Consider the following 14415-nt stretch of genomic DNA (forward strand, 5'->3'; position numbering starts at 1 on the left):
TCCCCTCCCCTCCCCCACTGCCGAGACTACAGCTCAGAAAAGATGTTGTCGGCTCCCGTTAAATCGGCGAAGCGCATCTCCTCCCTTTTCTCGCTGGGCTCGCACAAGGACCAGAATGCGCCCGCGTCACCGTTGACGACTGGTCTGAACGCCTCCTCAGCCGACCTCTCACAGGACCGACGACGACGAAGCAGCTCGCGCCCGACTCGCCATGTGTCCACCCCCAATGCCGTCCTGGCCGAGCCCCGAACCGTCCCGCCCACGACGTTGGAGCCATTCGACCTCGAGAGCCTGCCACCCCCGCCATCGTTGTTGAGTGTGAACCATGACCTCGCCAGCAGCGCCCCTAGCTCGCCCACGGATGCTCGCCCACGTAGCAGAGGCCGTGATATGAGTCGGCCGTCCAGTTCGGCCGGGTTGGCGATCCCAGGCGCTACCCCCGATTCCCGTCCGAGCACGCCATCGAAACGTCGCAGTTGGATGCCCGGCATGGTTGGTCGCTCACGAGCCAACTCGATCGATAAACGAACCCCAACCACTCCGGTGGTCCCCACGGCCTGGATTGCAGGACTGGATCAGAAAGTTGTGTACGACGTGGGACCACTGTCCCGGGGTGAACAGGTACGTCTGGAAAAGCGGCGGCGGCGGCAGCAGCAGCAGCAACAGCAGCAGAAAAAGGAAAAAAAGGACCAAGATGAAGCAGCAGCAGGAGGGAGGCAGACCTCCAGTCTCGGCAGTCAAGACAGGATCAGAAACCAGGAATGTTGAGCGCTAACCATTTCTCGCCTACATTGAAACAGATCCCCGAGTTATGGAACGAACAAGGCGACACATTCGTTTATCTGTTCCCCCAGAACACTGGTCGATCGCCCTCCTTCAAAGTGGATTCTACCATCTTCGCTGAATCACCTTCTCTCACTTATCTGGCCCGTGGCGCAGATGTCAAAACCAACGGCCTGGAACAGCCCACCCGCACGCTTTCACTACAGAACCCAATCTCTCCACCGCTGACTCCGCAAGATCGGCTCGATGACGACGATAATGACAGCTCCGGCAGCCAGCGCCTGGCCTTCGTGGACGATGGACAGGACGATATGCAAGAATTGCATCTCTACTTGCCCATTCCCCTGAACAGCGATGTATCCAACCCCCAATGTCGGCTCTCCCAAGAGGATCTCGAGACTCTGCTGCTCTTCCGCAACTTGTTCGCCTTTCTGCTGGGCCAGTCCCTCATCGCCTCGCCCAAGTCGTCCTCGCTATTTAGTATCTTCATGGACGTTGCCGTTCTGCTGGCCCGATTTGAATTCTCGAATCTGGATGGATCCAACTTCGGTGAAACCGCCACTTCCAGCTTCAGCAACTATTGTGACGAGCTTCGTTTGGGAGATGTGCGCAAGAGTCGTGAAAAGACCATCGAGGCAGTTGTGCTAGGCGAACGTCTGCGGTATTTCCCGCTCTACGTGGAAGGATTCGTGCATGGCGTGGGCAAGTTGGACGAGATCAAGCAGCTACGGAGTCACAAGTATGGTTTTATACACCCCATCACTCAGAAGCGCCTGGAGCGTGGATTTATCGATCTTGATACCCGTCTCCGTGGCTTGTATGGCAAACTTCAAGAGTTCGACTTCCCATCCGTCTTCTCAGGCTTTGCCAATTCAACCACCTCGGCCGAAAGCAAGGTCATCCGTTTCAAGAACTGGAAGATCAACTTTCAAGATTTCCGTCGCTTCACCATGCAGTTCTACCGAAACAAATACGGTGCCTGGCCACCAAAGGCGCGCTCCAAGAAGAACGACTTTGAGGAAAGTGGTCTGAACCGCCTTCTCCTTCGGGATTTATACCGGGACTTCACCGACTTGTATGATCTGCTGGTAGATCGGTCCTCCCTGACCACTCGCACCATTGATTCGTCGGGATCCGGCGGCGATCCTTCCAATACCGACCACAAGGACATCACCAAGCGGGCGCTCCGCCAGATTCTCAGCGAGTACGATCGGAGTACCCCGCCAGTGCTTCCTCCGATTCCTTTCGATATCCCTCAACTGCCATCCGTCGAGCTTCTGCATCGCAAGCCGCTGGATGCGAAGAAGGAAGCCAAGCAGCGTGGTAAGAAGCTGAAGAACTCTGACATCAACGCGGTCCTCATGGAGTCCTACACTCGCGAGAGCATGCGGCCTACCGCTTTCATCGAAGCCTTCATGCAGTTTGAGCGACGATGCGCCAATGGTAAGAGTGTCGATGATCTTATTGACCTCCGTTGCGGCCAATGGATCTTCCTCTATGCAGTGATCCAGTCCCTCCCCATGCTGGTAGTCGACGTTCCTGAGGTTCGGTTTTCCGAAGGTGTGGAATACTTCCTCTGCATTGCTCCTCGTGGGGGTGCTCCCTGGATCCACAACGACACCAAGACTGCTCGCAGCTGGTTTGGTGTTGCTGGTGGTGCTGGTGTCGTCAGTTTGCCGTCGGACGTGGTCATCAACGGTGTCGAAGGTGTTTATCGTCGAAGCCACTGCTGGCAGGTGGCCGAGCAGTGGGCTGAAGCCGGTGCCCTTATTGAACCGCCAGTGGGCATGGTGGAGGATGCCTATGAAGAGAACGAGTCATCGATTTCGTCTCCTTACCAAGGTCAACAGTCCTCTGCAGGCTCTTCGTCTGAGCCACAACCCAACCACATGTCGATTCACGGTGGTCTGACCCCGCCTCCTCCCGCGATTCCTCGTAATCGCTCTCCAAACGCTGCCCAGCGAGCTGATCACCGCCACTCCATCTATCCTGGTCTTGAGGCATTGCCTCTTCCTGCAGGCATTGCCCCCATTGAGCCTCCCAGTCGCCCCATCAGCCGGTTCAACCCGAACATGAGTTTTGACGATATTCTGAGGGAAGTTCCCAACAAGGACAAGAAGAAACGTTGATCATCAACTCATGATTGTCTTATTTTCCCGTCCTTCCTTTTCTCTTGTTCTCTCATGGTGCTTGGCCTGGGTTTCTGGCAGAATCGAGATCGTTTCTTTATTTTTCCTTTTCTCTTTCCCCCTCTTTCACATTGCCCTGGCTTGCCCCCTTTCCCATTTTCTTCTTTCCCCCTTGATTGTTTGTTGATAGGCGCATATTTTGTGATCTGAATTCACACGGGTTGGAACGGCGTGATGCACAGGGAAGCGAAGAGATCAAAAAGCACTTAATTTACCGGGAGAAGCATGAACAGAGAGACACCGTCATCATAATTACTATCAGCATCATGATATCAGCATCATCAGCATCCCCGAAGGAGGGAACACATCATTTTTCTTGTCTCTTTTTTTTTTTCCTTTCCTTCCCCCTCTCTACTTTCCTTGTGCTGGATTCCCCTTCTGCTTCTAGTAATTTTGTTTGATAGAAAATAGAGATATTCTAATATCTGCACAATGAAGAGGTGTATGAGTATTTCAGTTTCGAAGTTTTTTTACCCATAGACCACTTGATGTAGTTCGTTATCCACCATTAATGATTGTATAGAAACCTTTCTTTAAACGTATGTCCAATCACCTTGATCTGATTTATTTCCAAGAACTGTTGTTCTTCCTTTTGCGGTCCGTTGAACCATGGGTCCTCTCCACGTGCTCCGCAGTGTATTATGAACCACAACTTCAACCTTTCATAGCCACAACCTCTTCCTGTCCTTTGAGATTAAGTTTATCGGACATTCCAGTTATCATGCATTCTTCAAATGGCAGCTGTCTCAATGGAAGAGCTGTGGGGGGGATGTGTGCTGACTGTCCCTCCCCCCGCATCGCAACGGGTGGCGCGGTCGGCCAAAAGGCTCAATGCAATACGAGGCTGAGCAGCCACGGCGGATTTGAAAATGGATACACCTTCCCGTCTTTAATCAGGGGGAAGGAAAGATCGTTTTCAAGTGCAGATCTTCTCTTTACATCCCTTACCTAATCGCCGCCCCCTCCCTGTCGCATCTAGCCCCGAGGCTAAAATCAACCTGAACTTTTTTTACTGTCGACTCTCACCTGCCCGCGAAAGTCTGCCCCCCAAGTACATCGCCCACAGAGAGTCAAGCCATCCATCTCGGGGGATTTCCTAGCAACGTCACGCAATGGAATAAAACTGCAACGGCCAACTCAACCTTACCTATCCTCCGGCTGCGGTCGTTTCGCCCACGATGCCCCGATCTTCCAGCATGACGAGCGACGGCCACGAACGCTTGGAGCCACGGCTGCTCAAGGCCGTCCAGAACAATGATGTTGAGGGCCTTCGCAATGTCATTGCTCTCGCTCGTGAAAATGGCCAATTCAGCGACAACTTTCTGCGCGTCGGGATCATGCGTAGCGCTGAGCGCGGTTGTATTGCCGCAACCGAATGCCTCCTCCAGCTCGGCGCCAAAACAGACGTGGCCGGCAACCGTCTCTCTCCACTGCTGCGCGCCGTCGAGCGCGATCACTACCAGATTGTGCGCCTGCTGCTGGACTACGGCGCATCCCCCGATACTGCCGACAAAGAGGGCCGCACGGCGCTGATGACTGCTGCGTGGAAGAATCATGCCGACGTGCTGCAACTGCTCATTATGCGCAAGGCCAATGTAAACGCGCGCGACCACCGCAAGCGCAATGTACTTCATAACCTGGCAGCGGACAAGGAGTGCCGCTGGAGCTGGGGGGATGAGATCGTCGCGCTGCTATTACGCACGGCCTGCCAGGTTGACGGGGTCGACGGACAGGACGAGCTGGGCCGCACACCGCTGCATTGGGCGTGCGCGACGGGCAATGGGCGGATGGCTGAGCTGCTTCTGACCCGGCCCGACGGACCCAAGGCTCAAATCGACGCCACCGAGTTGCGAGGGAAGACGGCGTTGCATATCGCGACCTCGCATGACCGCGCGGACCTGGTACAGCTTTTATTATCGCACGGTGCCGATTTAAATGCCTGCAGTGATGGCGGATGGACGCCGCTCCATAATGCCTGCGAGCGAGGCTGCGAGGCGATTGTGCAGATTCTGCTGCGCGCGGGCGCGCATATCAATAGCCAGCTGTTAAACGGAGTGACACCTTTGCATCTTGCAGCCCAGGGGGTCACCGCGAAGTGGTAGAGTGTTTACTGGAGCGATCTGATTTGAAGCGCCGAGTACGAGATAACTTTGGCAGTACGCCCTTTTTGCGGGCAGCTCAGTTCAAGCGCAGGGATATTGTGCTGCTTCTGGCGCCGTTCAATAACGTCGAGTCTCTTTCTGATGATGTCCGGGATGCATCTGCTGCGTTTGATGCAACCGTGGTGGACTTCGGGAACTTCCACAACGAGAACCGCGTGAAACGGATGTCGGTGTTCAACCTGCTATATGGGCGCGATCCAGAGAATCCCCGAAAGCAAGCTGTCACCACTGTGCCTGCGGACAGTCGCGCTACTGATTTTCGTTGGATTCACCTGCCGGCAAATAACATGGCTTGGGTAGAGGCGCTCCTTACAAAATCCTTCATTGAAGAGGGGGCGCATGATGTCGATGGCTTTAAGGGACTCGAGAAATCCTTCAACTACCAACATCGAGGGCAGAAGATTCACTCGCATTTTATGCGACCATTGTGCCAGAACACGCCGCGGACCCTGAAGCGGCGCGAGGAAGAAAAGCCGGAAGAACAGCCAGAGCCTGCGCCGTCAGTCATGACAGATAATAGCTCTGTCTACCGCAAACAGAAAGGACCCGGAAGTAAGCTTGACCGAGTCGACTCTTCCCAGTCCCACGACGAGAGTGCCGCGTCTTCGAAGAAAAACAAGAACAAGAAAGGAGGCAAGACTGGAAGCAATTCGGGTACCCCCAAGACAGAAGCAAAGCACAAGTCCCTATGGGATAAGCAAACACGGCCATCCCCTCTTTCCCCATCTCTATGCCGGGATCCCCATGGTCTTAGCTCGACATGGAATGTCTGCGTTTTCATGCCCTACCTTCATTTCGAGACTGCGGAGCGCCGGCAGAAAATGCAAGAAGCCATCCAACGGGCCGAGATGTTGACCTTTCAGCCGGGCAAGATCAAAAAGACTCGCACGCGGGATGAAATGCTGATCGATGCCCATTTGTCCTCGTCCACGACGTCTCTCCACGTTCGCCGAACGCTGGACCAATTTTTCTACCCCAACATTGATACTCAGAGCCGAGACCAGGATCAGGTAGTCTACCGATACCAGACAAAAGGTCCTGGCGAAGGCTCGGGTTCAGATCCTAAGATATTCATGGTGGACCAGCTTTGGATGTGGATTCTCGGTACTAATCTCATTGTAACCAGCTTCCCGCAACGGTGGGATCAACCAAAGAATGACCCACTCAATGTGTTGGATGGGATTATTGAGGATATCAATTCTAAGACTCGAGACCCAGTGAGATCCGTGTACGATCTGGCCATCACGATTACCAATAGATGTTCTGGTGTTTTTGACCGCCATCGCCTTGGAGACGACGAGTACCAGTTCTTGGATATGTTTGAATCCTCCATTGGTATTGCTACTGATCGAGAAACCCTCCTCTTCAATCGTTTTAATCATGCCTCCGTACAAGCATCGAGATGGCTCAAGAGCCATCGCAAGCTCAACAGTTCCGCACGCCGGGGCACAGCAGAGGAGAATCATAACCTCGACGACGACGAGGATTCCTACCTTGATGACGGCCAGCCGTTCTTCGTTGACCGGCTGCTGGACATCGGCGAAGAAACTGATCTCTTGGCCGAGGCCAAGGATATTCGAGACGAACTCAATATGATTCGCACCGTTCTCGAGCATCAAAAACATGTTCTGGCAGATTTCCAAGAGGTCATATGGGAGATATACCAGGGACAGCACCGCTCGCAGAATGAAGTCAAAAAGCGGTTCAAAGAACAGCAGCGCATGATTGACATGCATCTGAAGGACATCGACCGGATGGATAAACAAGCCGAACGCATCTATCACTCCATAACTGACCTGCTCGATCTCAAGCAGAAACACGCCAATGCTTTCGAGGCTCGCTTCGCGCGCGACCAAGCCGCCGGTACCACTAGACAGAGCAAGACCATCATGGTCTTCACCATTGTGACCATTGTGTTCCTGCCGTTATCTTTCATCACCTCTATTTTCACCATCAACATGAAAGAGTTTGACAATCTGAATCTTGGATACGTGGCTAAATATACGTTTGGGGTTGGATTTGCCATTTCCATCCCGCTTATTCTGGTTGCCTTGTCTGTCGATGACATTGGCGATTTTTTCAGCGCTTTAAAGGGCCGCCACTGGCTCTCTCGCAAAAAAGAGACCGCACCAGTCTCGGATCGCGGAGACGGCCACCTCCAGACGCTGGAGATGGAGAAGATCATTAGCCTGGCGCGAACACGCCGCAGCGGTGAGGTCGACTATGAGCCAAGCCTGCTGCCTGTTTCGACTCGGGGCACCGGCGTCTCCAGACCGCCAGTCGGTCTGTATTCCAATGGGTTGGCCGCTGGATCGGTTCGAAAAAGCTACGAAGTCCGTCGGAGTACAGAATACCGGCCTTATACATGACGATATGAGTGATATGATTTGAGTTATTTCTGGGAAGGCTTTGCGCCATGTGCTTGTGTTGTCATTTATTATACCTTCTATACCTGTTTCTAGCATTCGCAGCCAACAAAACGCTTCGAGAGATCCCCAATATAACGCCAAAATAAAACATGATATGCATGAACAGAACTCCTGAAAAGCAAGCATTCCAAATCTAACCCCTTCCAGATTGACTCAAAGCACGCATTTGCGGTTTAACTTTCTCAGCTACAAACGAACCGCCTCAGAATACTCCGAAAGCTCCAAATTCCCACCCTTGCCGTCTCCCAGAATCTCCGCCGGGTGATACAGATTCATGATCACCATGGCGAAGAACATCAACATCGCATCGAAAACATACATGAACGCCTCATGTGTCATGATATACCCATCAAACCCATATTTATACTCGACCAACCGAAAGATCGACCGGATCAGAATCAGTGCGCTCACCATATACAACCCCAACAGCACGGTCTCCCAATTCCGCCGTCGCCAGCCTAGGTGGCGTGTGGCATCGCGATCCATCTGCGCCTTGGGCGTTGGCCCGCGCGCAATGCGGGCATGGAAGATGGCCGCGACGACGACGAAGAAGCCGAAGAACAGAAGCTGTACGACCAGGCCACCGATGACGACGTTGGAGCCCAAGTTCCGCGTGCTGGTCTTGCTGGATGCCATGAGGCCGCCACCGGCGGACTGCAGGAAGAACGAGAAGACGTCACCGGCGACGAAAATCTTGGTCATCCAGCGCACGGGGACGAGACTGAGCGGCTCGGCGGCCAAGTAGGTGACTGTCCGGCCGAGGACCATGTAGACGGAGGCAGCATAGAGCGGTGGCGCGAGAAGGATCAGGACGGATTGGAGGGCGTAGATGGGTACCGAGGAGAGATTGTTGCGGGCGATAACGCGGCAGATATAGCCGATGATTTGAACTGGAATGGGGCATTAGAGGACGCATTCTCTTTTCTTGATTTCAAGAGATTGGGACATACAAATTCCGCCAATCACGAAGGGAATGAAGTACCAGCACCGGGCCTTGCTGAGCTGAACGCCATGGTAGATAGTCGTGGCGGCGAAAAGGATGATAAAGAGGATGCCAGCTGCCAGGGACGGGACATACCCATAAAGGTTGTCGTGATTCATCTTTGCCTGTCGCAATGTGCGGGATTCAGGGCTTGATGAAGGTTGGGTATCATTTTCGAGGATCCGGTGGGAAAACCATTATATATGGATTAATCTGACTCGTTGCAGATTGAGGCATTGCTACGCTTGAACCCTCGAACCGACTACCAAATACTAATTTTGGGCGCCAAGGACCGGGGGATAGGAGTGAGCGCAAACGCCGGCTACCCACTTGTCCCAGGCTTCGGCTTATTCGACACGGAATGGAAGTGCGTAGTCAAGTTTGACACCGCTGGCATGTTCATCTGCTGCCAATTGGCTCCTTATCATACCTATGCCGCAAGGTTTTCAAGACTGCAACGGTCAACAGCTATCTGCAGTAATAAATATTGTCGAAATCATTCGCTGTTCGTGAATTCGCGACGTTTCAATGAAGCCCCCGGCCATCAGACAGCCGCTCTATGTGGGTCCTGCAGGCTCTTCGGTGGAGCCGCGAATTCGAGTCCGTATTCGCACCCGTATCCGAACTCGAATTGCTTTAAGTTACCCACGCCTCCCCAGAGTAGCGTCTAATCGTCTACTGCAAAAATCGAGCCCCGAGGCCTGATAATGGGACCGCGCAGATCACATCGCAAGTCGCGGAATGGCTGTCCCGAGTGCAAACAGCGGAGGCTAAAGGTAAGTTCTTCCGAATCACTGGGCGTGGCCCATTACGTGGCTCACGTTCTTGATAGTGCGATGAGCGCTTTCCGTGTACGAATTGCGTCAAACATGCAATTTCATGTAGTTATGCCCCTCCAAAAGAACCAATTGGCAAGTCCACCGACAGCGTATCGCCAGCATCCCAGCCCCAGGGGCATATGCCCTCGCCTCAACCCACTGTCTATGGACATTCACAGCCGGGCAGCCAAGCGTCAACCCCAAGTAGCGGCTTCTCGTGGATGCTATCCAATGCAGATATCAATCTGGAGTCAGAAGACCGGCTGGATTTGCTGGGACTTCTGCCGAGTGCGCCTACCTCATCTATCGCACCGCAGAATCCATCCGTCCCAAAGGAGGACTGGGCACTGGATCTTGAACTAATGCATTACTTTTGTAGTGTAACATGCAATTACATGGCCATCCGGGAAGACCTACGGCATGTTTGGCGTGTTATTATACCGATGGAAGGCTATCAGAATAAATATGTCATGCATGGTATCCTCGCCATCGCTGCTGTCCACCGTGCTTCTCAATGTTCGAATCCCACGCAGAAACAACGGCTCCTTAGGGCTTCGGCCTACCATCTCGCTGCCGGACTGAAGGAATTCCGAGAGCTCATTGCATTGCCGATCGATCCGGCCAACTGGCAGCCGGTATTCTGCTTTGCGAGCATGATTGCAGTGCTTGTTTGCACTGGGCCCATCCGCCTGGGCGTCTCGAGGTGGCCGGATCCCATATCAAATATGGTGGAGCTGTTTGCCAGTATCAAGGGCTTTCAGTCAATCATGAAGCCATTTCTGCCATCTCTTTCTCGTACCCAGCTCGCACCATTGGCCCACGCCGTTTGGATCCAGAGCGAAATGACGATTGCAAGGTATGTACTTTGACCGAGATTTTTTAATGGGTGAGAACTAAGTCTAGTATGTAGTCCTTCTGTGATTGCACAATCGATACTTCCGCCAGACATATGGGACCAGATAGCCCGGCTACATCAATTTATTGATGAATACCCATTCCCTGAATGCGATCAATCCCACCTGGAAAACCCGCAGGATAATGAAACCCAGGCGGAGTCTCACAAAGACAACACAGGAACAAAGAAAGACTATAGCATTGCTCTCACCTTCTACGAGAATTGTACGCGGCAGCTGGAACTGGCGGGTCCTCACGTAGAAACCGGCATGGCGTTCATGTGGGCATATCCACTCTCGAAACAGTTCCACCAAGATCTGGAGGCTCATCGACCCGCAGCACTTGTGCTCCTGGCATACTACTGTGTTCTGCTCCAGAGTATAGACAATTTCTGGTATATTAAAGGCACGGCATGGCAGGTACTGGAGGATATTGAGACAAAGATGGATCCTTTGTTTCAGGAATGGCTCGTCTGGCCAAAGCAGTGGGTGTTCAGGTAGATATAATATATGTTGTTAATAAAATAATTGAATTCTTCAATTACCATTTCCCTCACTGTCTCTACCGTCTTCAAAAAGCGCATGGTAGGAATTATCCTAATAATCATACTAACGTGGACGCTCTATATCTTCCTTTTGATCTCATGTGTACAATTATTCCCTTTTAGGAGACTTAATCAAAATGGGAGCCCGGTATTGAATGAAAAGCATCGCGTCTCATCGAAATTTAGAAGTTTACATCTACTAGAAAGTTTGCATGTCACTGGGCGAAGATGACAGTGTTTTTTGAACCTTGTGAAATGGAATGATGTGTTGTGGTATACCACTCAAAGAGGAGTGGGGCTTATTATTTGACGAGAAACAATAAATACTAACCAAAAGCCAAAATAATCAAAATTCGAACGCTAACTCCCAGACTCCCAGAGAAATCACATATCAATCAAGTACATATTAATCTTGGCCTACTGCACAGGCACCTTGACATATTCCTTAGTCTCCTCTTCCTCAGAGTCACTTCCTTCCGGAGTCAAGGTCACGCTCGCACGTTCATCCACATGCATAGCATCCTTCTCGTTCATCGTGTTTCCATCTTCGACGACCACCTTCTTCTTTGGTTCTGGCTCGGCCTCAATCTTGGGCAGAGTCACAATCAGAACGCCGTCTTCTAACTTAGCGGTAATCTCATCGACGGAGATAGCCGCGGGGGACTCGTGGGTTCCGAGTCGGACTTCACGCTCAAAGACGCCCACCTCCCGGGCACGTTCTTCCATGACCATAGCCTGGTGCAGATCTTCATTCATCCCAGGGCGATAAACAACTCCAGCAAGGCGCAGCACTGATTCGTCAGTGTCGTAGTCAATGCTCAGATCATCTTTCTTTGCACCAGGAAGCGAAACGTGCACAAAATAGCTGGCCGGGGCATCGAAGATATCAACGGAAGGCACAAAGTCCACACCTTCCGGAGTTGGGCCGTTCAACTGGATGTCAAATTGAGACGCGATGTTGCGCAGAAAGTCGAAACCAGGGAAGCCTGGTCCGGCGCCAAATGGAGGTGGACCACGGTGATGTCTGCCTCGACCGCCTCGTCCACCATGGCGACCTCCTCTTCCGTGGGGTCCAAAGAAACCAGCTCCAGGATGTCCATATGGTCCAGGGCCGTGATGACCTGGGAAACCCTTATGGTGGCCGGGCCCACAGCGGCCCTTGCCGCCTTTTTCTCCACCTAGTCCGTGGGGACCACGGCCATGGTGCTTTCCTTTGCCGCAGCGGCCATGGCGACGAGGGTGCTTGTCAGACTCGGACTCGGAGGATGAAGCTTCTTTCTCTGCTTCCTTGACGTTCTCTGCTGGGGTAGAGGGTCCTGGGGTGGCCTCAGTGTTTTGCTCTGCGGCACGGGGGACCTCGGCTTCATCTTCATGCTGGGCTTGCTCATCCCATCCCCCAAAAGGAGGAGGGCCACGGCGATGGTGGTGAGGATGATGGTGGTTGCCCCAGCCCCAGAAGGGGGGAGGGGGAGGAGGATGGTGATGACCTCGAGGAGCAAAGAAAGGATGGTCCTGCAGAGACGACGCCATGTAATCCCAGAAGGGATTAGAAGGGTGGTTTAAAGAGTAGATGGAAGCCATCTTGGATGTTGCAACAGACTACAGACAAGAAGATCTTATCTAGAGTAAATGTTGGATTATCTCTCAAGACGTAGCAAAGATGGGCTTTTTTTCTTTAGAAAAAAACAAGAAAAGATCAAGAATAGAAATGTAGACCGTGATAGAATCTGATTTTCCGAACTATGGAATTGCGAGTCCTTATATACTTCGCTCCTCGGCCATAGGCAGCCACCGTGGTCGTCACCCCCTGTCTACGTACAACGACGCTGCCTTGGACCCTGGAGGAATACTATTCGCCGTCGGCCTCTTGGGCAGCCGAGAATGCGTACGTTTTCCTGTTTCGATAAGCGCCATAGACGATGTCCGAAGACCGTCGAAGCCGTAAAGCTGCGGGGAGGCAAACGGATGAACCAAAATGGTTAAAGTCCGAGGTGGAGTTGCTCGGGGATACGGACGACCGAGCTTCTGAGTCATCGACGCGCGCCACAAGGTTGCGCCACACAGGTGGCAAGTCTGCTGTGGAGAGCTATAGGTCGGGCTCGGAGAGCGAGCAATCAGGGAAGCTTTCCACTTTATTAGATCTGGGCCTGTCAAAGGAAGTAGTACGACAATCACAGTATAATGATCAACATGGCAATTCTGAACTTGTTGAGGCCGAGTGCAGAGTGCAAGGCTGTACTGCATGTCATATGACAAACGGCCCCCAGACAGTACAGTCGTCGTAAACTCGGTAGTCTGGTCTTACTTTCTCTCTTTCTCTCTTTTCGACCAACTACATCCAAACTTGTATCTGAATACTCTCCACGAACCAAAACAAAATGGCTTCGTTGCTAGCCAAGATCCCAACATTCACTCTCGCATCGGTTGTTCTCCTTGGCGCCTTCTCTCGCTTTACACATGGCCAATATACCCCTTGGTGGTACGAATTCCAGGAGTACCATGCCCCTGATGACGGCTCCACGGTCGCCCTTATCACACCTATTATCGACACACTCGTGGGATTATCCCTGCTGTTTGGGAAGCGAAAATTGAGACTGTCCACCGCAATCTTCAGCCTCGTCGTTTTCACGATAGGGCTAGCTATGCAAATAAAGGCAGATAAAGATTATGCGGGTGATGTGGCACTGGTTATCCTGGGCACAATTGCCAGTGTTATTTCATGGAAATAGAAACGATGTCTAATGGGGAACCCTGGATTGGTCGCATCGCCCATAATTATCATGGTCGCCGATCGTCGATTATCCGACTTCTTCCGAACTAGGTAGTTCGCCTGGACCTCTACAGTAATCACACTCACTTGGTATACTGAATTGAAGATTGTGTGCAATCACTGGTCGTGTCCCGGCAGAGTTGAATAGGGGTTTCCCGGGTCTTCTCGTCCCAGCCTCTTGGACTGGCTATGAGGTTTGTTCGTGATTGGCAGGCATGTTGAAACATTCCAGCCGTAGGAGGAACAAGTACAAGAGGTTATTTCCCAATATCCAAGCTTCAATATTGAAAATACGTCGTGGGAAAGCTGATATGTGCTCCAGAAGATAGCCTGCAACATGGAACTCTATCGCAGGGGGGGAAAAGGTGTTTAAATGTTTGTAATTAGGAAATTACCGATATTTCTTGGAAAGTTCTTTTTCTATGCCTCTCCTGAGCTTTTTTGATACGGCGCCTTGCATAATGGGCAGCATCGTTGGCGCCAAATTAACCATTTGTCGATGCAATCAACATGAAAAGCATGACCACAGGGAAGACCGCGTACATAAACTCCATCTTCGATAATACTCAAGCATATAGCGCAAGAATAGTTCGAAAACTCGACATCTGAGGCCGACTGGTTTTTCTTTTGCCGCGCAGCTGGTAAATACGTTTCAATGATATCAGATGATTGGGATAACTCGAGACGCGACTGCTTTTTCGAGGATGCATCGGTATCTGTTATTCCGACTTCAGCAATGGCACGTTTTATTGGCAATAAATACACGTGATGTTCAGCTGAGGAGATGGAAGCTGGAGTAGAGATCTCGAGATTGGAAACGGCGGTTAGGGCATTCTCAGCCGCA

At 52.0% G+C, this 14415-nt stretch overlaps 6 protein-coding genes across 6 annotated transcripts; 4 read left to right on the forward strand and 2 right to left on the reverse strand.

The window, feature by feature from the left end:
• Nucleotides 1–42: 42 nt before the first annotated feature.
• Nucleotides 43–2912, forward strand: N7462_005828 (uncharacterized protein; the record flags this gene model as incomplete). Its single annotated transcript, XM_057077546.1, has 2 exons — nt 43–621; nt 801–2912. The coding sequence occupies 2 exons, from the start codon at nt 43–45 to the stop codon at nt 2910–2912; spliced, it is 2691 nt and encodes an 896-aa protein (XP_056933126.1).
• A 1238-nt stretch (nt 2913–4150) lies between these two features.
• Nucleotides 4151–7503, forward strand: N7462_005829 (ankyrin repeat protein; the record flags this gene model as incomplete). Its single annotated transcript, XM_057077547.1, has 2 exons — nt 4151–5016; nt 5049–7503. The coding sequence occupies 2 exons, from the start codon at nt 4151–4153 to the stop codon at nt 7501–7503; spliced, it is 3321 nt and encodes a 1106-aa protein (XP_056933127.1).
• A 246-nt stretch (nt 7504–7749) lies between these two features.
• Nucleotides 7750–8664, reverse strand: N7462_005830 (RTA1 domain-containing protein; the record flags this gene model as incomplete). The annotated part of the gene is made up of 2 exons (XM_057077548.1): nt 7750–8453; nt 8514–8664. 2 exons carry the CDS (start codon nt 8662–8664, stop codon nt 7750–7752), a joined length of 855 nt encoding a protein of 284 aa, XP_056933128.1.
• A 588-nt stretch (nt 8665–9252) lies between these two features.
• Nucleotides 9253–10757, forward strand: N7462_005831 (Zn(II)2Cys6 transcription factor domain-containing protein; the record flags this gene model as incomplete). Its single annotated transcript, XM_057077549.1, has 3 exons — nt 9253–9321; nt 9378–10219; nt 10274–10757. 3 exons carry the CDS (start codon nt 9253–9255, stop codon nt 10755–10757), a joined length of 1395 nt encoding a protein of 464 aa, XP_056933129.1.
• Nucleotides 10758–11218: 461 nt separating this feature from the next.
• N7462_005832 (Hsp20/alpha crystallin family protein) lies at nt 11219–12382 on the reverse strand (the record flags this gene model as incomplete). The annotated part of the gene is made up of 1 exon (XM_057077550.1): nt 11219–12382. The coding sequence occupies one exon, from the start codon at nt 12380–12382 to the stop codon at nt 11219–11221; it is 1164 nt and encodes a 387-aa protein (XP_056933130.1).
• Nucleotides 12383–13179: 797 nt separating this feature from the next.
• On the forward strand, nt 13180–13530 carry N7462_005833 (uncharacterized protein; the record flags this gene model as incomplete). The annotated part of the gene is made up of 1 exon (XM_057077551.1): nt 13180–13530. The coding sequence occupies one exon, from the start codon at nt 13180–13182 to the stop codon at nt 13528–13530; it is 351 nt and encodes a 116-aa protein (XP_056933131.1).
• Nucleotides 13531–14415: the final 885 nt, after the last annotated feature.

Source organism: Penicillium macrosclerotiorum (genome assembly GCF_028827735.1).
Source record: "Penicillium macrosclerotiorum strain IBT 26536 chromosome Unknown utg000006l_segment0_segment0, whole genome shotgun sequence".
In the NCBI taxonomy this organism is placed as follows: Eukaryota; Fungi; Ascomycota; class Eurotiomycetes; order Eurotiales; family Aspergillaceae; genus Penicillium; species Penicillium macrosclerotiorum.